Source organism: Emydura macquarii, unplaced genomic scaffold, assembly GCF_026122565.2.
Source record: "Emydura macquarii macquarii isolate MOO-44397 ecotype Brisbane River unplaced genomic scaffold, CSIRO-AGI_Emac_v2 contig_3470, whole genome shotgun sequence".
NCBI lineage: Eukaryota > Metazoa > Chordata > Testudines > Chelidae > Emydura > Emydura macquarii.
The window spans coordinates 7,006,788-7,034,730 of record NW_027133607.1 but is presented as its reverse complement, the minus strand read 5'-3'; the positions used below and the strand labels follow the sequence as shown (position 1 = coordinate 7,034,730).

The 27,943-nt window shown below is 41.4% G+C and overlaps 1 protein-coding gene across 5 annotated transcripts in view; it reads right to left on the bottom strand.

Annotated features, from left to right (window-relative positions):
• The window catches only part of EXOC4 (exocyst complex component 4), a 542,063-nt gene that overhangs the window by 221,446 nt on the left and 292,674 nt on the right, over nucleotides 1-27,943 (bottom strand). Inside the window, exon 11 of one of the 5 annotated variants that reach the window (XM_067534928.1) lies at nucleotides 12,985-13,371. The exons of 3 other annotated variants lie outside the window; for them this stretch is intronic. In XM_067534928.1, the coding sequence (XP_067391029.1) occupies nucleotides 13,332-13,371 (40 nt within the window). In that variant the 3' untranslated portion in view covers nucleotides 12,985-13,331. Of the gene's footprint in view, nucleotides 1-12,984; nucleotides 13,372-15,469; nucleotides 16,659-27,943 lie in introns of those variants that run through there. One more of the 5 variants, XM_067534929.1, reaches the window with a different exon arrangement.

Here is a 27,943-nt window from a genome sequence, read left to right as displayed (position 1 = left end):
CTCATTAAGCTGGCAGTGCTGAGATGGTTTGGGTCAACTGTACAGATGAAGAAGGGCATGGTAAAGATAAAGGAGCAAGACCCAATGGCTTCAGAGGAGCTTGAGTCAACAGCGCCACCTCTGACAGAACCAATGAATGTTTATGTTTATGATGCCTCAAACTGGTACCAGAGGACTTAGTAGAAATCCTGCTCAGTGACACCTGAGATTTTGAACTCTTATTAGTACTGGATGCTTAGGGAGCTTTAAAGAGGCTGACGGTGAGGAGGAAACACAACAATTTTCTCCTGATTTGCGCTTCAAGTCGCAGGCAGCTGGAGGGGCATTCCTTGTGCATTTGGAACCCAACACCTCATGTTCAGGGTCCAGTTCCAATGAGGGACACATCATTTCCTTCAATAGGTGAATTGACCTAGACAAGTCAATAGACAGAAGTCCCTCTGTTTTTCTGTTCTAGTTGGAAGGAGGGCATTTGTCCCTCACATGTCTTTCCCCTAGGCAGATTAAGCAGCTTTTGTGCCTATCTCTGACAGGGATAATGACCCTGCATATGGCACACGGCTTGAAACCTGGAGGCTTTGTCACAGAAAATCCTCCAATCTCTACACTAAACTCTACAACTAACCAACTAAAACAGCAAAAACTATCTATCTATAACTACATATACATTAAGTTTTTTAGAAAACTGGCTAATTGATGCAGACAGCTCGCCACAGGCAGTGAGAAGGAACGGAGAGGAAGGTGACAGACGCACCTTTTACGGCCTTGTCTTAACGTATGAGATAAGGGTGCATATATTATCTAGTGGTGATGCTCGCAAAAATCTTAGACTCAAGTGCTTTAGGCACACATACACCTGCATATGTGCACAATTACTCAGAGGAGAACCAATCTATAAACCACTCCCATCTCATTTAATGCGCTAATGACCACACAAAATGAAAAGTCATTTCAGGCTTTTCTTTCTTCGGATGCTCATATGTGATTGGGGGGAGGGATTTGAAGTGCTCCATAAGCAGCTGACTGGTGTCACAATGCAGTTCTCATTTGGGGGTAAAAGTAAGTAAATAAAAACTAAAAATCCTCATGTGTTCAGATTCGATCTGCCAAAGGCACTAGTCACAAGTGCTTGGGAAATGGTTTGGATGGATATCTATATATTGAATTCAGCAGAAATGAAATGAAGTATGAGCTGTGACACCATGTCAATCATAGGGTTTGCAAAACAGCCCTTCCATATTTTATTTTTGAAAGTTGTTAACTTTGGCCATTTCTAAGATCAGATGAAACTGGATTTCAATATCTCATTTCCCTGTCTCAAGGCTACACTTAGTGAACAAGCACAAACCTACCTCAGCAGAAAGGGAAAAAAATTCCTTTATGCATCTGCAGTCATCTCCTCAGGGCCTCAATACAGTAAAATGGTGTATTATTTGGGGGTCAAATTTCTTTTGCTCTACAGGAACTCAAAGATAATATGACTGGTTCCAACATAGCATATATGTGTACGCACGCAATGCAACCATCCTTATCAAAGCAGGCGAGAACATACAACCCTTTCACGCTACATTTATGACTGTGAAATGAATACCTCTTGCAATTCCACTCTACCTCGGTGGAGGAAAAAATCCACCGGATATCGCTAGAGGCAAATATTTTGTAACAGCTAATGTGGATGCTTTCACTTGATGCTATTTAATTTAAGCAACTGGACTTGTGAAATGGAGCATTGACGCTGGAGAACAGTCTGAGCATAAGAATGGAAGTTAATAACACCTCAGTAGAACTGGTCAGAAATTTTTCAATGAAAATGGTTTTTTATAGAAACCTAAACTTTTCTAGTCAAAATGGGAGAGACCCACCACTCGCCCAACTCAGAATAGTCAATAGCCCAGCAGCTACAGCAATCATCTGGCATGTGGAGAGACAGGCTCAAGTACCTGCTCTGCCTGATTTCATGTGTAGACTTGAACCTAGGTCTCCCATATCCCAGGCAAACACCCTAACCATTGGGCTATTCGGGGGTGATAAGTGTATCTGTCTCTCTCCCCACTTCTCTCTCTCTCTTCAATTCCATCCCAATGGGGAAAAATAACCTGAAAACTCCAAAAATGTCACAGGACAAGAAAACTCTTTCTTCCACAGCTCTATTTCTGAGTTCCACTCACTGGCCTGGGTAAGTGCCTTTCTGTAAAACAGGGACAATGCTGCTTTACTTACTTTACAGGAGTGTAGTGAGGAGTAACACTCCCACTCACCAAAGGACCCATTCATTCAGTCTTGTCAGAAATACGTAGGGCAGGTCTCCTCTGAAAATCCTGCATTGGTGCAGCTGCACTGCTGTAGTGCTTTAATGAAGATGCTCTATGCCGACAGGAGACAGCTCTACCGTCAGCATAGTTAACCCAGCTCCACAAGAGGTGGTAGTGTTGTTGGTGGGAGAAGCCATACCGCTGACATAGTGCTGTCTGCACCGGTGCTTAGGTCGCTAAAAGGACCGTCACTCAGGGGTGTGGATTATTCACACCCCATGAGCAAAATAGTTATACCAAAGTAATTCTGTAGGGTAGACCAGGGCATAGGAATTGCTATACCAGATAAGACAAGGCCTTGAAGCACATTTTCTAGGTCTGCTTAAGCAGTTAAACTATCACGCATCATCACCACAGAATGAGTGCCTAGTAATGAGGTTCATCTCCTCATTTATAATTAGCATTTATACGATAGTTAATGCCCTCATTCAAAGCTTAAGTGATAACATCAAGTTACTATGTCGCTTCAACATTCCCAACAGGGTTACAACGGAGTTATTTAAGAAAATTCAGTAGCAGATTAAATTAACCTTGTCTCCATTACTTCTGGGTCAGGAGTGTCAGGGAGTGGAGGTGGTGCGGCTGGGTATGTATTACAGGCTGAACAAATAATCATTTTTGTTTTCCCACTGAACAAATGCTAATAAAATATAGGCAAATGAATATTAAGAGGTTTTTCATATTAAGACTATTCCAGTAAGTTTTTCAGGCATAATTAGTAGGTATGAGATATTCCAGTAAGAACATAAGAATGGCCATACTGGGTCAGACCAATGATCCATCTAGCCCAGTATCCTGTCTCACAACAGTGGTCAATGCCAGGTGCTTCAGAGGTAATGAACAGAACAGGTAATCATCAAGTGATCCATCCCCTGTTATCCGTTCCCAGCTTCTGGCAAACAGAGGCTATGGACACTTCAAGAGAATGATTTTGCATCCCTGCCCATCCTGGCTAACAGCCATTAATGGACCTATCCTCCATGAACTTATCTAGTTCTTTTTGAACTAGTTTATGTAGGGGGTAAATTAACAGGTGCAATGGGCTATCCAACAATATTCACAGATAATTAAAAGGAAGACCACAAAGAGTTCCTTATAACTTTTAATTGTATGTAGATTCAGCCAGCATGGTTCCATGCTATAACCCCCTTGGTGAAACAGGAAAAAATCTCTTCTCTTACTGATTTTTCCTTTTCCAAAATACTGACTTCTTCCTGCCGTTTTGTTGTTGTTGTTGTTGTTTTTTATCTTTGTGCTCACCTCTGTTTTTGCGCAATTGTACCCTTGATTAAGTTAAAGATCTGGGAATTTAGAGTTAAAACTTAGTTGATGCAGATCCTCCACAGAAAGCACAAATCCCCAAAACATTATTTTGGTAGGTCCTATGTGAAGAGTGACTAAGTTCAGTGGCAATTTATTTTTCTTTTTAGTGATATTTTAACTTGAGAACCTTCCTCACTAAGGCCAAAAATCCAGCAAACCATCCATATTCAGCAAAGCATTTAAGCATGTACTTAAGTCCAGCTAAAGTTAAACATGCGCTCAAGGCTTCTCCTGAATCAGGCTCCAGATAATGACAACTTTGAAGTGAGTTAATATCTGAGATCAAAGCTATGTCATGGACAAGAGACAAGTTACATCACATACTGATCTTACACTTCTGCATCTATAGGCAATGATTACGTATGAGCAACTTGATGGTAATCTTTGCTTTGACTATGACTTCCTTCGATTTTGTTAGTGTCTTTCAGAACTTAATGTTTCTTATATGTAGAATTTTGTATTTAATTAAATTAGGGTTTTGTTTGGTTTTTTTAATAATAGTCTTAAGTAAAGAAAAATTTTCCATGACTTGAATTTTTTAAGTCTTCATAATTTTCATTTTTTTAAAACCCACATTGTTTTGCAAACTATGTATAGAATCTGGAGAATGCATATTATTGTCCAGATACATTGGGACAGTTTGAAATAGCTTCATTACATCACAATAATTTCACTAGAAATACTGGTAACTTGGCTTGACAAGCTGCCCTCAGCCATGGGTGAAGAATTCATAAACAAAAATATTAAGTAAAAACTAAATTCTTGCTCTTCGGGGTGAGAAGGAAAACAAATGTGAACCCATGAATCTCTGCAAAGAGATTGCCTGAAACAACAGAGGATTCTGAATTGCCTCCATTCTTCATGCTGGGGTGATATCAAGTCAGTTCATTATCCTCTCAATCTTTTCAGCAGGCCATACCTATCTACACTTGATCTTTTAGCAGCTAATGAAAACCACCAGCATAGATGCAATTTACGTTATTGTATCGCGATTTGTACCCAGAACATCTTACCCCAGTTCAAAACTGGTGAAAATTGGCCAAGGTCAATTAAGGACAAAGTCTTCATTTTACCTCCCACTATAATAGCTAGGAGGTTTCATCATTTCTTGCTCATCCCAAACCTGTGCATTTAACAAGTAGCACCTGCATCAATCTGCTGGCTAGTGACCTACTAGATGATTTGTCAAGAGTTGATTGCAACTGTATAAAAACCTTGAGAAAATATGATAAGCAACTTGTGTTGTCATGTCATATTTTCTGTGCGTCTGAGCAGTATGTCTACCCTAAGAAAATGGGTGTTTACACAACTAGGTCTATCAGGCCAAACATTTGCTTAAAAAGGGGGGTGGCTGGGGGTTAGATTAAGTTTTGCATAATAACCTTCAGCAAATCCTAGGAAATTATTAGTGTCAAAGGCGTAAACAACAACACATTAACAACCACATGACACATCAGATCAATTACTGTCTCTCACACAAACTGAATCCATTTGAAAAACGGTCCAAAAATGTTTTCACTCAAGAAGCTGTCACCAAAGCAGCTGTCAGTTTGTCAAATCAATTTCTGTACACCTTCAAAAAAGAGACAGTCTTTATCTTTTTGAACATTAGCCTTGGAAATAAATCTACACATAAATACTTTAAAAATTATATTAAAGGTCAAGATAACCAGCAATAGTTAGAAAATTCAGAGCATGAATTCTACTTGTACCCTCTAGGGAGCGTATTCGTTTCCAGTGGCTGGGACCAGCGTGTGATGCACAGGCACTTTAGGATGGTTGAAGTGGCCTAGGGACTTTTAATATTATCTATCTTATGGTACTGCCTAGGAGCCCCATTTATGGGCAAGGATCCCATGGTGCTAGGTGCTGTACAAACACAGAACAAAAGGACTGTCCCCCCACCCAAAAGAACTTCTAACCTATATATAGAACGAGACAGAACAAACGAACACAGACAGGCAAGGGGAGCACAAGAAATAAGAATATAAGAACGGGCAGGCTGGGTCAGACCAATGGTTCATCTAGACCAGTATGCTGTCTTCTGACAATGGCCAATGCCAGATGCTTCAGAGGGAATGAATAGAATCATATCAAGTGGTCTATCACCTGTCACTCATCAATCATACTATATTGGTTGGCATGATAGGCAACAATCTCAGCACACAAGCTGAATAGCAGATTTTAGCGCCAGATTTTCAAACACTGGCCTCCAATTTTATGGTGAGTGCAATTTAGGCTGCTTATATCGCTATGGACCTGTTTTGCCAGTGCAGTTAGGGAGAGAGGTGCCTAAATGTACTAATCTGCACCTGCAAGTATTGCAGAGACAAAAATGGAGGCTCAGTCAAAAGCTGGGGTCAGTATTTCCCCAAGGGTGAGGTTCCAACAGTCAGAGAATACACAATGCATTTTCCTCTTGATTGGATTGGTTGTGCTTAGAACTCATCTGGAATAAAAGTGTCTATTAAATAAACATTCAATAAACTATGTTGCTTTTACCAATCCCCCTAATGGAAATCACTCAGTAAGAAAAAAAAAAAAGGCATGGGCTGACCTCAGACATATCTGTTAAAAAAAACTCTTTCAAAATTATTTTAATAAACTTTCCAAAATTAAGACATTTAGAGTGAGAGAGGCACTCCCTTCCCTGTTTACATTAGGGGAACCCCAAATTCATTTCCAGACGAACCAGCAGTGTAGAAGAATACATTGGTGTAGGAGAATACACCAGCCCTGGTGAATATAATAGCCTTCCTTCCTCATCATCTGCTATGCTTTCCAATCCTATTTAAAATATTGAATTCAACAACTCTCTGTAAATTACCTATAGAGCAGAATCTCAGAAATATCTGGAATTAAATCCACCGAGTGTGATCTAGAGCGTCAAGTGTGGAATCAAGAGTCCGGAATTCTGGGTTCCATTCCCAGCCCTGCTAGTGACCAGATGTGTGACAACTGGCTAGTCACAACCTCTCTGCTTCTGCTTTTCTATTTGTAAAACAGGATGTTAAAACTCATCTATCTTTGCTGAATGCTTCTTATCAGAGGTGATAAGTGGCCTCAAATCCCACTGGAGAGTGGTCATCACATCACAGAACAAGGCCCTTATTGTCTTTAAAGAGCTTTGAGATCTTTGCCTAAAATATGCCATAAACTACTTGTTGTATTATTAATTGCTGTATTATTACTACTACTATTTCCCTGAGACTTTTCCTTGCCTTTGCACCCTACAACCTTTCAACTGGCACAGACATTGAATACATTTTTGCAAATACTTAAGGAACCTAACTTTCATTTTCAAAAGGGATTGAGTCACTTTGAAGCCTATGTCACGTTTAAAAATTTTATCCATCAACCCTAATTAATGCTCTTTACACATGATCTGAGAATTGAATTCATTAACCAAGATCCTGCACGTTACACAAACACAACCAAAATCCTTCTACACACAAAGCTCAGGAAAGCTACTGATTTTGTGGAAGAATCACTTGCACCTGCAGAAAGATCAGGACATTGTTAACCAAGGATTTACGGAACCTCCCCTTCCCTGCATTCTCCTCCACCAACTGTGCAGCAATAAATTTTTAATGTAACGTTTTAAGGCCTAATGAAAAAGTGATAAGTATTGACTTTAGCTCTGGCTCCTTCTCACTCGGTGCTGCTCTGCTGAGCAACAAGAAAAGCGGCATTTCAGAGCAAATTCAAAATGGGATACAGAGGAGCTAAAATCAACCTAAAAAACCATTGAAGGAAGAGACACTAGGAGAACCTTAATGCACAATGTAAAACTGGAAGAGGTCAAGAACAGCATAGACTTTTATTTGCAGCGGTGCACAAGCTGGCTGTTAGCTCCAGTCGTACGTGTGTGCTGCTCTCTGTCATGCTATGCCAGGATGGTAGCGCAATGCAAGGTGTTTCATCCGCACAGAACAGAAATCAAAAATAGAAAGGAACCACTGCATTAAGTCAAAGCAATGCCTAATGGTTGCATCTATCGTCAGGAGCAGAATAATGATGGGGGGCCACACCACAGACCTTGCAGAGTCTGTGAGATGCTGAGTGTCTCCTGAGAAGTTTTCTGCTCTTTACAACCCCCATTACCCAGCACTTCACCAGATCACACTCACAACTGTCAAGATATTTTTTAAAAATACTCCTCTTCTACCCCGATTTATATCAAGTTGGAGGGGAGAAATATACTATCAACACAGTCACAGCGGTGGCATCTGGTTTCAGGTGGAATTACACAGGCTGCTGCCTTAACAACTGAACCACTGGGTGAATTTAATGCCAGGGAAAGGTGCCAGCCTGTCTGATAGCTGGGATTGGTGGACAAAACCCATCCAAGCAATGAAAGGCTTGCCTGATCAGGTGACCGAGGGGCCAGAAATCAACAAACCACGGGGGACAAAAAAATGAAAACAGATCCAGGGCAGAGCTCCACGCTGATAGCCCTGGAAACTAAAGACATCTGATTACCCAAAGGACAGGTACAGCATGGGTAGCACTCGTACAAGCTACTCATCATGCTCTGGAAATACGTCTCAGCTCTGATCCTTAAAGGTGACACATGGATAGAGGCAATTTCTGAGATGCAAACATCCATCTGTCAGAGAATGGAATGAGAAGCAACAGCTCACTCCACATACGTCACCAAAGCATGCTGCCTCCAACTTGCAATAAAACCCTCAATGAAGATTTGACAACTTTCATACAGTAAACTGGAAATACATGAATTCCTAAACATTTTAATAATTCATTAGCATTCATGTAAATGCTAAAGTAACATTTGGCTTATAAATAATACTCATAAAAAAGGAATCATATTCTCTAAGGAATAAGAATAAAAGCAATCTGCAAGTAGATTATCATTGACCTAGGGAGAGGTTAACAGTGCTCTTAAATAATACATATAAAGCTGCAACTCAGACGGACATAAATTCATTTTTCTTGATAAGACATTCACATAGTAATAACCCAGTCAAGGAAACAGAGTTTTTGTGGTGGAGCCATTACTTAAACAAAGCTGGCTTGGTTTAAAATGCAACAATTTGGGGCAATTTGGAGCAGTGATATTATGTGCTATTTTACATTGTGATCAGTGGCAAAATTCTACATTGATCTTCCAGTAACACACTGGTAAAAATGTTGATAGTTCATGGATTTTTTTCCTTTTTTCCTTGACCTCTAAAATCCCATGATGTTGTGTTAAATAGTCCAACGGTTATCACCTCTGTTTACTGCGGTAGTTTTATTATCAATAAAGGCAGCGTTTGAAAGCCCTATCAAAAGGCTGGATGGTGACAGGAACACTTAATTACCTAAATCATGGCTTAACAATAGTGCTATTCCCTTTTGAAATCGGCATCTTTTTTCGGAATATATTCAATTCAATTGGTTCCTGACACAAAAAAACGAGGCTGGACAAAACATTAAAAAATATAAGGTAGGAACTGATTCATTGAGAGCATGGATGAGTTTCTAGTTAAGGCACAGAACTGGGACTCAGGGGATCTGGGTTCAGTTCCTGAGTTCAATCCTAAATCACCTGATTAAAGTTGAACAGAAGTTGAAGCAGTTCGGCGGAGCAGAGCCACGGTGCTCAGTGCTGCATGGGATCAATCCCTTTCTCTCACTCTGCTTTAGTTCTCAATCTGTAAAACAGAGAAAATAATACTTTCTCCTACCGCTTGTCCCTCTAGCCTATGCAGGCTCCTGGGGGCCGGGACTCTCTTACTATGTGTATGCACAGTGCCTCGCACAGCAAGCCTCAGTGGTGGTTGAGGCCTTTGTGTATTACCATAATACATATAACAAACAGCAACCCCGCACTGGCAGAGAGATAGGATGCATGATCTAATAGACGTTTTCCCACCTCCAGCTTCCATGGTTTCCTGTACTGACAAAAGGGTTTAAACTATCACCATTTAGAAGGTGTTGATGTGCCAACTGGCACTGGGAAAAGGGCTTAAATACCATGGTGACTGGACAATAAACAGGATGGACAGAGATTCTGTATTACAGCACGAATCTAAGAACACAGCAAATTGATATGAAATCCACTCCTATAAGGCAAAAAGGTTTTCCCTGTTTAATGGTTTCCATTTGAGTTTCAGAAATGCAGTTTCAATTGGAGAGAAATGGCTGAGTCTCTAATGTGTCCTTTGGATGGCTGCAGGATACAGTGTGCAAACTTGGCACTATGATTCTCAAGGGCGAATTGTGCCAGCATGAAGTTTGTTAGAGGATACCTGTTTTTCAAAGATTAAGGTCAAATTCTGGGTAGTACTGTTCAAGTAAAGGACCATTTGGAAGTATACCATGGTGTCAAAGGATGCAAAGCCAAGTCATTTAAACTGCCTCCAAAACAGAATCAAATCCAGATGCCATATGGGTATCCTTGTAAGGCAGTAGAAGAGACCATCAAAGTTAAGTGAGCTCCCTAGAATTTGTCTAGAAATCCTTTTGGTTTTGAAGCAACAGTGACTCCTCTTATCAAATTTTTCTAGGTAACAGTGTTATTTGTTAATATTTATATGGTGTTTGTTGTTGAAGGCACCGCTTTTCTAAGTGCTGTACCTGCACAAGACCTCACAATGAATCAACAGGCAGAATATCGCTAACTATGCCGGCAATAATCTCATGATGCTTTAGGCTATGCTCAGAGGGAGAGGCACTGAACAGATAAAGAGCATTTAGACAAGTCGGGTAATCATTCCCTTACAAACACAAGCTTTGTGCTTCACTGAAACACAGTGAATCTGCTGCTACAGTCCAATGGTCAAGACTTCCGCTGATCCCTCAATTTCCTCCTCTGCTCAGCTATGTCTGAATAAATGGTATTCCCCTTGTAGTACAGCCAGGGAGACTTTTGGGTACAGCCTTTCTATGGAAAGACAAACTTATGGAATATGAAAAAGCCATTAAAATTGTATCCTCAGTTCTGCGGGCAGGAAGGCAAGTGAGTTGGCAGTAACGATCTGCTGTGATACATACGGGCCAGAATCCCAACTGATGTGAATCAACATGGCTTCATTAAAGCCACTGGGCCAGATCCTCAGCTGCTGCAGACCAGGTCGGAGAGGGACATGAGAAACAAGGTGAACACACCTTGTGCAATAGCAACACAAACTTGTTTTAATTCTGGTGGGCGGGAGAAGATATCTAAATAACACGTTTAGTTTGTTTGTTCTAAATAGAGATAATAAATTCTCCCAAATAATGAGACATCTCAAAACCAGTCCTTACTGGCAGTGTGAGAAAGCACACCCTTGAATTAGGTTATGTAACCGTTATAGGCCATATCTTGACTTCTTACAGCTGCGAGGTTGCCTCACCATTCCAGGACAAAGTCTAAAAGAGCAAAGCCAGCAATACTTTGCTTTAAGAGCTGACTGCACCGAATCCTTTCCATGGAGCAGGAAGCTGAGAAGCCCTGGGCTCATAGGAGGAGACTGACAAGCTGTCCTGCAATGGCTCAAGAGCATGAGTACCAAGCTCAGGACAGACTGTTAAGAGGCACGGCACACACCCCAAACTGTCTGAGAGTTCAATACTTAGATTTACCAACCAATTATCAGGTATAAACTCTTCAAGCACTACAACAGTCTGAACAGGGAATCAGAGACAGTCACCTTGGATGCTCCAATCTGTCTCACCACCCAGATAAGACTACCTTTCTGATGGTTCCGTATACCAAAAATCACACCAATATTTAGGTTACTCTCTGTCCCAAAAGGCCAGTCAACTACCCCAGGTCAATTACACCTTAGATCTCACACCAAGACAATGCTTGTACCCAGTCCTACAATAAACTATCTAAAGATTTATTACTAGGAAAAAGAAATGAGTTACTTACAAGGTTAAAGCAGGTAAACGTATATACACGAGTTAGAAGCTTCTATAATAAGCCCTATATGTTCTTTAAGGCTAACCTAAGCTAAGCAACTGGGGATCATAGAAGATTAGGGTTGGAAGGGACCTCAGGAGGTATCTAGTCCAACCTTCTGCTCAATGCAGGACCAACCCCAACTAAATGATCCCAGCCAGGGTTTTGTCAAGCCAGATCTTAAAAACCTCTAAGGATGGAGATTCCACCACCTCCCTAGGTAACCCATTCCAGTGCTTCTCCACCCTCCTAGTGAAAAAGTTTTTCCTAATATCCATCCTAAGACCTCCCCAACTGCAATTTGAGACCATTGCTCCTTGTTTTGTCATCTGCCACCATTGAAAACAGCTTAGCTCCATCCCTTGCTTATGTTTAGGAAACCTTGCCCCCGCCCCCCATAGTCCAAGCAGCAGAGAGATCCAGTTCCTTCTTGTAGGGGTTTTTATTCCCTTTCCCCCAGACTATGTGTGCTCTGAGCTGCAAATTCAGCTGATGGGAGGAATTCACTTGCATGACGCCTCTTCACAGGGGTGGGAGCAGAATAAAGTCTTTTGTTCTCTTTAATATTCCACAATAGTCCATCTGGTGTCAATGGGCCTGCCTCGTCCACCAGGATGTAACACCTTCTGCTGCAGATCAACACTTTACACTAGTTAATATCTCTCTTCTGCCTGATGATTTCCTCAGTCTCAGAGGCTTAAATACAAATGCTTAAGTTTTACCTCACTTTACGGCAGTGGTGCGCAAACTCTTCCCATCATGCCCCCCCTTTGCCATTAACGGAATCTGTCCGGGCCCTCCTCCATTACTGCTCAGCCACGGCTTCCTCAGCAGCAAAGCTTAGGCTGAAGCAGAGCTGGGGGGCAGAACTGGGGATTGGGGAGGAGCTGGTCTGGAGGAAGAGAAGGAATGAGGACAGAGAAGGGCTCAGAGCAGAACAGGGGATGGAGCGGGGTTGGGGGCAGATCTGGCCTGGAGGCAGAACAGGAGTGGGGCTGAACAGGGTTGGAAATGGAGCTGGTCTGGTGGGGGGGGGGGGGGGGGGCAGAGTGGGAAGCAGGGCTCTCCCTCCCTGCACCCATGGTGGCTGGCCTAGGCCTAGAGGTTGAATTGGGTTGGGAGAGGGGCAAGGCTGGGGTCAGAATTAGCCTGGGGGTGGAGCAGGGCAGGAAGCGTGGCACAGTTTGGGACCACTGCTACATGGAATGCAGATGTTATAAGTGAGACTAATGTATGCAGCAACTCACAAACATTCAATAAAGTCTAAACACTAAACACATTCCTCTATAGTCTGAACACCTATCTTAGCGATACTAACACAGGTGAACCAGACTGCTTCCAGACATGTATTTGTCCGTGTTCAGTTGAGACCTAAGGACCTTGGCATGAGCTGGCACTGGTCTGCCAGTATCACAGAGACCAAAACCATTCAAATGTTATTAATTAATGAAGGGGAAGGAATCTTGAACGGTTTATTAGAAAAGGACACAAGGGTTGGGAAGATAAGTATTCCTTGTAGGAAAAGCTGAATACATTGAAAACATGCTACTATGCAGACAACAAGTACAATAATTAAAGGACAGACTCCTTCCCCAAATGCGGAGTCAGGAGATTGAAGGCTCGAGCTGTTGCTGGGGCTATTTAATAGAGGGTGTTGATGGTGACCACTGGAACACTGGCACTTTGAACGACCCTCTGGGATTTACTGATTGGAAATATGCCCAAAACACAATCCTGGGAGCAGAAATCTTCAGTACTGGGAATCTTCAGCAATGCTGGATTTTAACAGCATTGTATCCCTCTCTTTAGAGAGCCATATATCTTGCCTCATGATCCTGAAAAAAGCTAAGAGAACAACACTATTATTATTAAACTAGATTGAATTTTGGAGCTGTCATCCTTGATGATGGCCCTTTAAACGACAATTTGAGAATCCCAGAGGGTAAAAATAAAATAAAATAAAAAGCCTCATACTTGGTTATATTGTAACGTCTATCTGTATATAATAAGCTCCTGTGAGCACAGAGAACGCCCTAAATTGCAAGGTGATGGAGCACCAGATAAATGTGCAAAGTAAGGCTGCCTCTCTTAATCATCATGCAGAAAGCAGGCCAGGCTGCAGGCTTCTTGCCTGCATCCAAGCCTAAGGCTACACCATTAATACTGAGACAGGAAAAATGTCCTTAATGAATTACCAGTTCCAGCCATCCTCCATTTGCTCTGTAATTGGATCCCCTACAGAACAGACTCACAGAAAGTGTAAAAAGAAGGGGCAGGAAGGCATTTCTTGTTTTGATATAGTTTCTCCTTTTGCTGGTTATTTACCTTTAAAATAATGAATGCTCTCTATTTTGCTCTCTGCTGAATTTCAATTCCAACACTAAGTGTTTCTGTCCTCAATTACCAGCTTCACGGGAAACCATTAACTTAGCCATACTTTTGTCAGAGTTTAAAAAGTTCTGTGTGCGAGGCAGGTAAGATGCTTAAAATGACAGCAGAGCAACAGGGGGTCCTCAAACAGAGGAACTGCTTTAGTTTCCTGCAGTTTTCTCGAAAATGATTGCCTTTATACCTCTGTTCACTACATTTACAGCACACGTTCCAAATGCCTGTAGGTACGGCTACACTGCAATCCAAGATCCGGGGCATGTCTGTGGCTGGCCCAGATCCGCTGACATGGGTTCGCGGGGTTCAGGCTGAGGAGCAGTAAAATAGCAGTGCAGATATTCAAACTCAGGCTGGACCCCAGGCTCTGACACCCCACAATGGGGGAGGCTCCAGCCTTAATATGAATTGCCTACACTGCTATTTTTAGCCCTGTGAACTTGAGTCAACTGATCTGGGCTCTGAGGCTTGATGCAACAGGTTTTTTAATTGCAGCGTAGACATATCCTATGCTTACAGGATGCAGGGGATTCATATTATTTATTAATCAGAGACCCAAACAACATGGAAGGCTGGGAGGAAGGGTGTGTGTATACGGGCAGAGTCCTGCATTAACTTTCAATCCCCCATTCCCTTCACATACACACTCTAGGTCCTGGTGCAAGACCTTAGCTGCCTCCTCATGTTTTTGCCTTTATTCTTCACTGAAGGACCAAAGCCCTGAGACAATAGTATACCAACAAACACTAAAAGCTTAGCCCAAGCTCCTTCATTATCTCTCTGGACCCAGGGCTTCCCCAGTCAAGCATCCTCTTCCCCTGCACTCCCCCCTTACCAGGTTTCAGAGCCCAGGCTGCAGCCCAAACGGGAATGTCTACTCTGCTATTTTTAGTCCCAGGTGCAAGCCCATGCACTCAGGGCAGTTCACCTGGGCTCTGAGACTTGTTGCCATAGGTCTTTTTTTGCAGTGTGGCTGTACCCTATATATCCAAGCTGAAGCTAAAGAGACCCACCTGGTCTGCCTGTCAGGATGAGTTAGCAGAACAGCTTTGTACTTCCCCATAAGATCCTAAAGTCTGACACCTGACTAACGAGGGTTTGGCATTCAAGTCTGGATCTGACTTGTGCAAATGAGCCCTATCTTTATTATGGGTCTAACCCAAAATCTCTGATCTAAACACTGCCTACCTTTGAGGTATTCTAAATCTGGATCCTGATCTACATTATGAAATATCTGAACAACATACACTGGTTTACCAACAAACGAAATACAATTCTTGCCACAGGCAGCAGCTCGTTAGGACTCAGGGGTTACTGCTGTGGTGCTCAGGAGAGGTGTCACTAAAGGGAGGGGCAGGATGTATGTGGTTTTTATTGGCCTGCAATACCACAGCTGTATGCAGTGCTGTAGCCATGTCAGTCCCAGGATAAGAGAGAGACAAGGTGGGTGAGGTAATATCTTTTATTGGACCAACTTACGTTGGTGTATTTAGCTGTGACACTCTGAGGACTTTTCACAGAGCTCTGTGTAGCTTGAAAGCTTCTCTCTCTCACCAACAGAAGTTGGTCCAATAAAAGATATCACCTCACCCACCTCGTCTTTGAAAAACTGCCGGTTATTCAACAAAAGGAATGTTGTGAATCCAGTACCAAGACTGAATATTTACTGGCACGGAAGTTAGGAAATTCACAGCTGAGGTTTGAAATTTGGATAGTGCTGTTTCACTTGGACTGTTTTCTGAAATGACACACGGGCAGCACATCCACAAACCAGACTGATACAGTGTGATATTGAGGTGAAATTCATGCTATTGGGAATGATCACAGAGTCAGGTATAGTGCAAAATGGTGTCATGCACAGGATTCTTTCACACAGTCCTGCCACAACACTTCAGTTCTCATCTGCATCATTTCCAGCTCATTGCCTACTTTTCACATTGACACTATTGGGGGGTGGGGCGTGGGGGGAGGTGATTTCTGTCGTGTAAAAATGACAAATATTCTTCAATGATCAGACTAATCATCACTTAATAATTTGAAAGTACACATCAAAATGTCATTTTGGTTACACTGCACAGACCTAACTGTACAGTACAGCTACAAGGAAGCGTTCCTCACTCGAAGTACTGGATAGCCAATTCTGATTTTCTAACAATTAATCATTGTCTTGGGTATTAATTTTCCCCCTCAACTGTAAAATCTGGGATTGCACAACATGCCAAATGGAGCTACTTGCTTAACAAGACAAATGGATTTTACTGACTTAATCAAGAATAATAATAACTCGATATCTCATTTCTTCTTAGCTGGCAAGTACAAGCCCTGGGGGATGTGAAGAAGGGGAAACCGATGTAAAATACAGTCCATAAATTACAAGAGTTTATTAAAGAAACTCAAAGAGAAGCAGGTTTCAGAATTAAAGGCCTAATTTCTGCATGGCTTCTAGCAAGTAGGAAAATATTGATCTAGAACAAATGAAGCAAGCATTCTATAGATAATATTTCAGAGTGAAGTCCATAATTTTCTTTCAACTGATGGCATTATTCTGCTGGGATGGGATAGGAATCAAAAGGTGACTGCTTTTATTTGTTTTGTCCAACAGACAGTCTGCTATGTTCTTTTGTCATGGTGCCATAATGTATAGCTTCTATGGTCCATTGCTCCCGGAGGCCACCTGGAAATGCTGTGGAGGGAGTAACCCAGCTTCTTGGGGAGGAGGATCTCCCCGGGTATCATCTTTCCCTCATCTGAAAGAATGAGCTCAAACAACATGAATGTTTTGAGGCAAACGGTAAACAACATCCAGTTAGGAGGAACATAACAGTCCAATCTGCCACAAATAATTCACAATCTCAACTACAATGCAACTTCACTTGTATAGTGGGTTTACACACAAACTATTGCCCATAATGCTTCACAGAGCTACAAAGGCAGAGGGGGAGAGAGCAACAAAGAGAAAACTGTTTTCTGATGAGATATGAAATGAGAATGATACGAGGATCTCGCCTATTTCCTACTACGAGGAGCTTATATCCTTCTCTGACATGTCTGGTGTTGGGCACTATTGGAGAGAGGGTACCGGCTTAGACAGACTATTGATCTCATCCAGTGTGGCAATTCCTCTGTTCCTAGGAGACTAACAAATGGAGGGAGTTAACATGGAGAAGGTTTTTGCATAACACTGGTCAGGTTATGAGAAGGTAAAGAAAGGAGAGTAGGGCTGACAAGTGGAGTGAACAGCTAAGAGATATGATGTCAGTGAGATACATATGCTGGAGTAAGTAAATGGAAAGTTTTAAAAACCAAAGGGGGAAAATTTTGAACTACATTAATTCAATATCAGCAACAAAGCAATAATTTACAAATACTGAAGAAGCTTCTCTGAGACTGAATTCCCTGAATTCAAAGCCACTTATTTAGTTCTGATTTCATTTTATTGTTCTTCATACAGTTATTAAACAGACATACTGTAGGCATAACAAAATAGATGAAAAAATAGAAGTATGTCTAATGTGGGCTAAAACTGGCTAAAGGTTTGCCTCTGAGATGTCTATACTAATGCATGTAAGAGAGAAATATCCATTTAAAGATAAACAAAATTACCTTCCCTTCACAGGGCCAGCACTTTGGTAATCTCACGTGCTGATAAATAAAAGCAAACCCAACATTTTAACTGGTAATGCCATGCTCACCCAATAGAAATAAACACAGAGCAGGATGATCCATGTCCAGGATAGTTTGGATATTATTACCATGACAAATTTTTACAAACAACTTCTATCAAGAGACCAATTAAGATTTTTAAAAGTCCTGGGAGGGCTGATGTCTCAGGAGATTGATAACAAGATAGAGAGCTTTTAAGTTCTGGGGCACTGGTTTGAATCCATCCCAGCTTGGTGCTGAGTGAAAGGAACGACACCCATTGGATGTTCTATAGCTCGAGTGAGCTGACTCCTTAGTTAATTTCCTAAGAAACAAATGTCCACATCACACAAGGCACCATCCTATTTATTATTAAGTGGCATCCCTTCCGTTGGGACTGCCAGCAAGACCAAAGACTGAATGGGCTAAAGAGACTGGACTGGACCCCACCCCACCGCAGCTCAGGGACAGAAATATTGGTGACACTTGCGGGAAACTCAGACTGCTATTCCTTGTTCTGTTATATGGACATGGAGAGAACTTCAATCTCCTCTTCACAAGCACCATTATGCACTTAAAAGGAAAAAAGAGCAAAGTTGTTCTGAGACAAGTCACGCTCCTTCAATATCTATCTATCACATATCTGCTGTCATTACCAGGAAAAGGATGACATCAAGCCTAGTTTCCACCCACCCCTCCTTATTCCTATCTTTTTAACCTCTCCCCACTGCAGCCCCATGAGGGACTACCAGTCTGGTGGCAGGATTACAGCAGCAGAGGTAACTCTGCTCCTCCCTTACTTGCTCCGTTCTCCACATTCATTCTCCCAGGTTCTCATGAAGACCACAAGGAAATCCAACTTCCTTGCTGCTACACGGCTTTGAGAATCTGGGGAGTGAATTCTTTGGCAGCCACGGGAGGAAAAATGATCCTGTGATTAAAAGGTACCACATTCAGAACTAATTGCAAAACTCATCTCTTAGATAGAGACTCAGACCCACAACACACCATCCTCACTCTCATGCCCTCTGTAATTAATCAAGTTATTTCTCTTATAGGCTAGGAGAAAGGAAAGAGAGTTTGTCATTGCTATAATGCTTGGGAAGCACTCAGACACTCTGGTGACGGTGGCCACAGAATTGGTGGTGTTGACCAATATATGCTGGGCTATTATATATATACATCACATCAACATGTATTATTCACATCACATGTATTAATGTGTATTAGGCACACAATATCACTATAAAATTATATTGTATATATATTTAGCAGTTACATGGCCTGAATATAATAAATAAAAACAACAAAAATATTAGTAGTATCACACTATTTTATGGTTGGGTTATAGCCATCATCTCATAATACCTATTCAATGTTTTTGTGCAAAGCTCAAAAAGGCCTCGGTTATAAATATACATACATATATTTCTGTCTCAATAAATAATTCAACCGCAAACAAAAAACTTGTTTTTGTTTTAATTTATTTATTAATTGAAGACTTTTTGTTCAAAGGAAAAAACTGCCAGAGAAAAACCTCAACATTAATGCAATTGACAATTTATTAATAAAATCATAACGTTTAGGTTTTTAAAAACTTGCTTGCACCTTTATTAAATATTAAAATATAGTTATAAGCATGTTATAGTCAAATTGTTTAAAGACATAATAATATATATTATGTCTGGTAATATTGCAAAATGTTAAAGCTAACCAAACAAATTTCAACAGATTTCTACCTAATATCATACATTTATTAACCCCAAAATGTTAGCATAAGTCTGCATTTAAACTTTATTTTACTTCGATTTTATACTCTATTTTTTCTGTGCTATATTTAAAGAAAAGTTTTGGTCATAAAATTTGATGCTTTCAAATATTTTATAAAATTTGAATTGCTATCATGAACAAATTATCTCTAAAAAGCTTGAGTAAAAATCCTGTTGCTATCTATCTTGCTAAATCAGATTGCTCAAGATGGGAGAACAATACATCTTCTGACAGAAGATACTAAGCATTTTTCTTAGCAGTCAAGTACTATATTTATTAAGGAAACTAGTAACATGCAGGTTAAGGAAGTAAAAATCAATGTCTATGCAAAATCTACAAATGCATCTAACACATGGGGAGGGGTTGGGAGGGAAGGGGTTGCTAAAGATCGGAAAAATGAGAGCAAAGATATATTTTAACAAAGAAAAAAATAATTAAAGAGTTAAAAAACAGGTCATTCTTCCAACATGTGCTGTACCAAAGAATAGCTTGTCTAATAAATGACTTAGTCCCTATAATATTTTAAATAAACTAAGTTAATTTGGGTATAAGTTTGGGTTATTGAAAACAAGCGAAACATGAAACAAAAACGTAGCATGTTAACCAGCTTGAGCAGTTTAAGAATGCATCCCACAGACCGGAGACACCGGAATAATCAGTGTACAGTGAAGAAACCTCCAGGTTTCAGAAATAGAAAAGATATAGTGCATTATAAATAACAGACTGGCCAGCGACACTTCAATCTACTATATTAGGACAACTGAGTATGCAATCGACCATAGAGACATTATAAAGACCACTAGCTTGGCCAGTTTAACTGTTATTTACACTGTACATTAAGCAAAGTGAGTTTGTGCATATACCTGTAGTTTTAAATCTCTCTCATTGGAGTATGTCTAAATTTGTTGTGTGTGTAAAAAGCCTACGTGTCCTTGTATGCTTCTTTGTTAATTAATATAATAGCATCTTATCAGGAAGGATACGATTTAGTCATGAAGGTCAGGGAAGTCACGGATTCCGTGACTTTATTAGACCTCTGTCACTGTGGCTTCAGATGTCTGTGGCAGGGGCAGACAAGGCCTGTGCATCCCTGACCCACGGCTTTGGTTGGAGCTGGGGCTGTGCGCCCCCTATCCCTCACGGCTTCAGCTGGTGCTGGAGCCGGAGCTGCGTGCCCACGACCCATAGCTGCAGTGGGGCTGGGCTGTGGCTGTCAGTCCCCTCCCATGGGAATCTAGGTGTCATTCCTGCCCTCTCTCCTCCCGTTATTTTTAGTAAAAGTCAAGGACAGGTCAGGGCTCCTGTGAATTTTTGTTTATTGCCTGTGACCTGTCTGTGACTTTTACTAAAAATAACCGTGACAAACTCTTAACCTTATTTATCAGGAATGGGCACCAGAAATGGCTGGACAGAAGACTATTCCATTGTTGGGTACCTTTCAAACTAGTAGACTCCAAAGTTTAGATGAAATTATTGGTTCTGTTTCAAGACTATAAAACGTATTAACTATTTTAAGCATCAGGCAGTGCAAAGTCTCTAAACCAGTGGTTCCCAAATTGTGAGGCGGGCCCTGCCCCTGGAGGTTGGGGGGGAGAGTGTGGCAGGGCCCGGGCCAGGCCCCACAAGGGGTGGGGGGGAAGCACCACGCTTTCAGCCCTGGTCCTCCCACAGACCAGCTAGGCCCCAGCCTCACACTGCCCCCAGTCCTGCTCTGCCTCCAGGCCCGAGCCAGTTCCCATGGGGGGCAGGGAGGGAGCAAAACACTTCCAGCTCTGCCCTACCCCCAGACCCCCCAACCCTATTCAGCCCCCAGTCCTGTTCTGCCTCCAGGCACAGCTCCGCCCCCAGTCCTGCTCCACCCCTAACGCCAACCCAGATCTGTCCTCATTCCCGCACCGCCCCCATACCAGCTCTGCCTCTAGCCCCAGCACATCCCTCCAGCTCTGCTTGCAGCCCAAGCTCCGCTGCTGAGGAAGCCTTGGCTGTGCAGTAATGGAGGGAGTGTGTGGACAGATTCCATTAATGGTGGTGGGGGGGTGACTGGAAAAGTTTGCACATCACTGCTCTAAACCCATGATTCATGGTATCGAGGGCCTGGTTACTGAAGAACGGTAGCCGGTGTACAATACGCATGACATTGCTAAGCTGTTTAATCAAACAAGTAAAAATTAATGAACCAATTGCAGTAAACAATGTGAAGGCAAGGGAAAACCAGGTCAGTATAGAAATTATTTATACTGCTTATGGAAATTATGTATTAACCGTCATAACCAGTTCATTAGGAAATATTGGAAAAGCAAAATGACCATACATCATAAATGAAAAGCGTTTAGCTAGGTGGAATTGTCCTCAGTGTATAACAAAACTAGGGTGAATTGGCAATGTGTTAAATATGCAAACAAATCCCCTTTAGCACAATTCATAATTAGGGTCAGTGACATCACATCCTAACTGAGACTCATGTTATTCAAAACAATCATGCACATGGTCTGATTCTATGTATATTATTTTAAGGTATCTTGACCCATATTGAATCTTAACACAACCATATTTAATAAAGTAGCTACTGTCCATTCAGTACATTAGCTGGAAGAGAGAATCTCATCTACATGGAACATCTGAATCTACCTCTGCTGCTGGTGCATCACTCAGCAATGCACACCGAAAGGACACTACATACAGCTTGTCAGTCCATTAAGGGATATCAATACGTGTGCTGACGCAATGTTTTTGACATCACGATGCATGTATGTGGCTATGATGGCTTGAACCTGCACAATGAGACAAAGCTAGCCACTCGTCTCCTATCCAGTTAAATTTACCAGATGGCGACAATCAGCAGTAATGGTGACCTATAATATGAATGGACAATACTGTATTGTAACTAATTACAAGAAACATGTTTGGAAACCTTGTCTGTAACGTGCCTACTCCAAATTTTTGTTTTACTCACGTATGTAACAATGTGAGACACACCAGGGACGTAGCCAGATGTGATTTTTTGGCAGGGCCTGTGGCTGACACGGGTGGGCCTGCCGATAAACAAGCACTTCCCAAACTTCCTGCTTCTGGTCACGTGATCGGAAGCAGGAAGTTTGGGAAAGCCACTGGCCAACAAACTAAGCTGCCTGATGCACCAAGGGCAACTGGAGCATTGGGCACCTTAATGATTCTCAGCCAGTGGCTTCCCAAACGTCCTGCTTCCGATCACATGACTGGAAGCAGGTAGTTTGGGAAGCAACCAGCTGAGAAAGCTCTAGTTGTGAAGGTAGCTTTAGCGGAGCTTGGGTGGGCCTGCTTTCAAAGTGGGTGGGCCATGGCCCAACCATCCCCACCAATAGCTATGCCCCTGGGACACACTATAACAATGCCTATCCCAGGTTTTCAGAATAAATCCATACTACAAAGTGAACCCCAGTAACACGGTAAAAATAAAAAGTATCTATCAGTTTTTAATATGCATATTGACCGACTTACCTTACATTTAAAAATATTATTAAACTGACAAGACACACATATTATTCAAATTAGCAACAACATGCACAAGGCAAAAACAAGCCTTGACTTACCTTATTCATGATGGGGATCTTAAAACATTGATTTCCCACACTTGGGTAGAAGATACATTTAAAGCTTTGCTCGCATTGCAAGATGTATTAATTTTAGTTGTGTTGTTTATGTATTGTTGCTTACGCAGTTTGTTGAGACACAAATCACATTCAAATTGTAGCTATATTTCTAGCAACTAGGTAGCCTCAATTGGTGTGAGTCTTTCTATAATCCTGTTCATTTATGCTAAGTATCTCATAACACTTTGCAGTCCTGAAGTCAGTTTTTGCAATAGAAAACAAGAAATTTGTCAAAGGCAAAATTACTATTCTGCTCTGATACAAGCTGGGGAGGTACCTTCATGGACCAGTACCTGGAATGCTAGTATCCAAAAGAAACATAAGGAAGGTAAAGGTACATAACAACAAGGTAAGGAACTGGTACAAACTGATAGATTAGATTTGAGTGATGTGTAAAGAGTTTTGTAACTTGTAAAATCATCCTATAAACACTTCTACCTGAAATGTGTCACTTTGGAAGCAAGCCTTCTGTGTAAGCTGAATTTAACAATATTGCATAAGACAGCGTCCCGGAAACTGGTATTGTATTGAATCTTTTTTCCTGTACTACATTATTATTGACTTTTAGCAATAAGCCTGACGGATATTAGTTATTTGGTTTCTTGAATATTTTTTCATAATGAACCGAAGTGCGATCAAGCAATTGACTATACAATTTACCAACACTAGGTAGATTAGATAACAGGAGTGGGAGTCAGGAGATATGAATTATATTCCTACCTATGCCACTGACCTACAGCAAGTTATTTAATCCTTGTGCTTCCGTTTCTCCATTCATAAAACAGGGATAACTAATCCTTAAAAACTCACGGGGGTGTAGTGAAGTGAAATTCATTAACATTTGTCAAATGCTTTGGGATCCTAAGATGGAAGACACAATAGAAACAGACTAACCCCTTGTATTAGAAAGATTAGATGCGAACAGTTACTAATTACTACCAATTGATTATTAGCCTATCCATTGCGTTTCCATCTTTAACACACCCCTTACTTGTTAGTAAAAACAACGAGAGTCCTGTAGCACTTTAAAGACTAACAAATTTAATTTCTGCAGGCATAAGCTTTCGTGGGCTGTAACCCACTTTGTCAGATGTAAGGACTCTCGTTGTTTTTGCTACATACAGACTAACACAGCTACCTCTCTGGAACTTTTCTTGTTAGTGTATACCAAGTTCTTTCAAGGGCACTAAATACAACCAAGGTTTAGGCAAGCCCTATGGCCATTAAAACACAACCATGTAATAGAAAGTCTATGTCAGGTTAATATGGATTCAGAGTTCCACACAACACAAAGGGGGCTAATCAGTATTCAACCGAGAACATTTTTACTTATAAGCACCCTCGAATTGCCTAGCACCACACACAGCTATGAGACATTCACAAGTAAACGTGTGTCTTATCAAAAGATTTCAATGTATGCAGTGCCTTATACATAGAGCCGTGAAGCCCTCAGCCTTACGTCTCACCCAAAATCATTTCTCTCTCATTTTAGCCCAAGCATTTCAATCCGACTCTACAGGTAGCAAATTGAAATGTTTAGTGGTCCATCGAAGACAGATTGAATCTGAAAAGAATACGGCAATAAGAATGAAGCAAGGCATCAATATCATAGACTAAAGCTCTCACCAATGACAGCAATGATGTAGGAAGAATGATTGAGCATTTGTTAAACTTCTACCATTGTGAAAGTAACCTATTATTTTCCTGGTTGTTCTCTGAAATGCCTCAATCACCGACAGAACCAGTGAGTGAGAAATAATACAGTTCATTTTCTTCTGCTTTTGTTCAATAGATATATTGCTGCATATCGCATCCTCCATTCTGTTTCATCAACAACATGGCTAATATTTTTCCCTTGCTTTTTTTTGTTTTGGATAGACTGATGGATGCTCCATTGAAAAATTGTATGTGTCTTTAAAAAGACATGACAACGTCCTGTAACATGACCAGGTTTTCAATGTAGTCTTGACGATAAAGAAAAACAATGTTCCAATCATGTGAAGACTAAAAAAGCAGCTGACAAAAGAGAGGAACTTGAGGGAGACTATTCTAACCTCAGGACATATTGCTGTGTCTAAAGATCTCAGCACAGGAGTTTAAGAGCACTAGCCATTCCCTTTGCAACCCTGGATTCAAATCCTGGCTGATGTCACACGTTATTTTGGTGGTCTAACACACACTCCTTAAGGCGATACAGGGAAGAAGGTCTACGCTGCAGCTTGAAGTGAGCCTCCCAGGCTGGGCAGACAGATTTGCATCAGCGGGGCTCGTGCTAGCACCCTAAAAATAGCAGTTCGGACACTGCACCTGAGCTTAGACCACCCATTCCCCTGGATCGGAGCTTGAGTGTCTAGCCTGAGCCAGTGCCACAAAGTCCACGCAGTTATTTTTAGTGTGCTAGCACAAGTCCTGCGAACGCGAGACTGTCTACCTGGGATGAAAGGCTCACTCCCAGCGGCAGTTTAGACATACCCATCTCTAGATCACAAAAACCCCACATTAATTGACCCAAGTTAATACATATTGCTGTTTCTGTGCAAAATGAACTTAAGACTAGAATAGCAGGGTGTGCTGCAGGACAGGATTTAGATTCAGAGGCAAATCGGAGAAGAACCAAATGTAGAGGAGCAACAGGTTGAAAGTCATAAGTGAGGTGTGCTGACACAGAACTGTTGTGGGACAAATCACCGCCCACCTGCCAGGACTTTGCCTAAGTACAGCCAACAGTATCAGCCTTAGTGTATGAAAACTAAAACTAACGTCCAGCCACATGCTCTGCCCCTTCATGAAAGCGATGACTCAAAGTGGTCCAGTAACCCAGTATCTCCTTACAGTTCCTGATCCTTTAAACACTTTGATTTTAATGTGTTAATGCTTACAGAAAAAAAAACCCTCCTAGAGTGTCGCATGCAAAACAAGAGGCTTTAATGTGCATAGATCCTGGAGTAACCGGGCCATTTTTACTTTAAAAAGGAATGCCCAAAAGCCCAAAGTTTACATCAAGGAAAGTGCTCAGATCCCACAGTTATGAGTGTGGTATGGATGCTTAGAATATTTATTTAAAAAAGCCCCTCTCCCATGCTCTGAGTATCACCACATCATTTAACATGCACAACAAATATCTTGACAGACAGCTCAATCCACTACCCCACTCCATTAATATATATACACATGACCCAGCAGACATAATAATCAAATAAAGAAGGATGAGGTTGGATGAAGAGATTGGACAGATAAACCAGTAATGGCTGGCAACAAATCCTTATTTTTTTTTGTTAAAAACTATGTATGTTGAGTTACAGCATCTGAATCCAGAAATCCTATTTCCATTGTCACCCTTCTCATTCCCTTCCCCTGCAGACTTTAGCCACAGCTCGTTTTAAGAAGCTACAATGAGGAGAATTATATGTGGTTCAAAGTCCACCTCTGATTGTAACTGCAGGAGGACAAAATTGATCAGCTCAGTTTTTTGAAACTAGTGAGTCAATTCACCTCCTAGGGGCTGTCAAAAAACAAGGAAACATACAGGTGTATTCCTTTAGTTTGGTTTAAAACTATCTATACAGAAAGGCAGGCTCTATTACTAGATGCCTCACTTTGACTCCTGACCAATTGCCTTTCCTGCCCCTCAGCGTCACAAAACATTGGGTGTCCCGGAACTAACAGCTTTGTGCCTCCCCACTTTGCACTGTCTCATGTGTTGCTTTACAAACACACTGTGAACTTTCTTTCTCCTCTCTCTTTATATCCAATACCCTTTCTCAGGACTCTTGCACTCTTCCCTATTAAGTCAATATTTGATTGTTGCTGCTGCATTCACTAGATCAGCTTTTGTTTACTCCTCCATCTGAGCAAAAGCCTGATAGCAGAAGGTTTATGAAGCCTCTTCGGGGGCCTAGTGGTACAATAACTATCTAATGTGAACTCCAGTCATTGGTTCTCCTTTGTATGGAGATAAGAGAGCAGAATTGGCTTTTATCTAGTGCCTTTCCCATTCAAACGTATCTCAAAGCATCTGACAAAGAAATTAGTTGGATACAATTTAGACACTGGGCTGATCCTCCAAGCTGCTGAGCACTCTCAACCTTCAGCACTGAGGGAAATTAGCTTCTCTTGCCACATTGCAGGATTGGACCCTTGTGAACTTGACAATAGCTCTGAGATAGCCCTGGACAATAGAGCTTGTTTTACTGAAAAGGGAAATGGCCCCACACACGCTATGTCTTGCTGGAACTACTATACAATCCAACTTCTAACTGGACAACCACAAGAAATGCGCAAGAAAGGACCTCACTTACCATTATACTACTAATTATTACTGATAGAAACTGGCAATGTGCTTGGTTCTGTATGAGGCACAAAATGAAGACAGTCCCTGCCCTACAGAGCTTAGAAACAGAAAGTACTGAACACAATGGGAATCCCAGGAGAAAGACTAACCGTCTGTTTTTCAAAGTATTTGGTTTGGTTCACTGCTTGTGGGCATTATAGAAGAAGTGAGTCTTTAGGACGGACCTGAATATGGAGACTTGTGAACAAGGATGGATTAACATGGAAAAAGGCAGAGAGATGGGAGTGGGAGACTGAGATGGTGCAATAAGGCTAATGAAAATGAGGAGGTTACATGATGGAATACATTATGTCAGCCAGAGCCAGGTTGTGTAAGACCTTGAAAGAGAGGACAAGTTTCTTATATATCACCATCGATGTTCATGCTTCAATAGATGGCGTTTAACATCTCTGGAGGGCAATGAGTCATCATAAAGCGTGTTTGTTATCTGATGCAAAACAGCGGTTCAGGGATCTCAAGAAGGCTGTGAATGCATTGTGTTTTGGTGTGATCATCAAAATGGTAATGATATGTTGGCAATGGAGCAGCAGAAAGTCATTTAGTATTTCAAGGGCATTTACCTATGAAGCGATCCCTGGTGAACAGCCTCCATTCGAAGGAGCAAATACAGGTTATATTTATTTATTTTTCATTCTTTTAT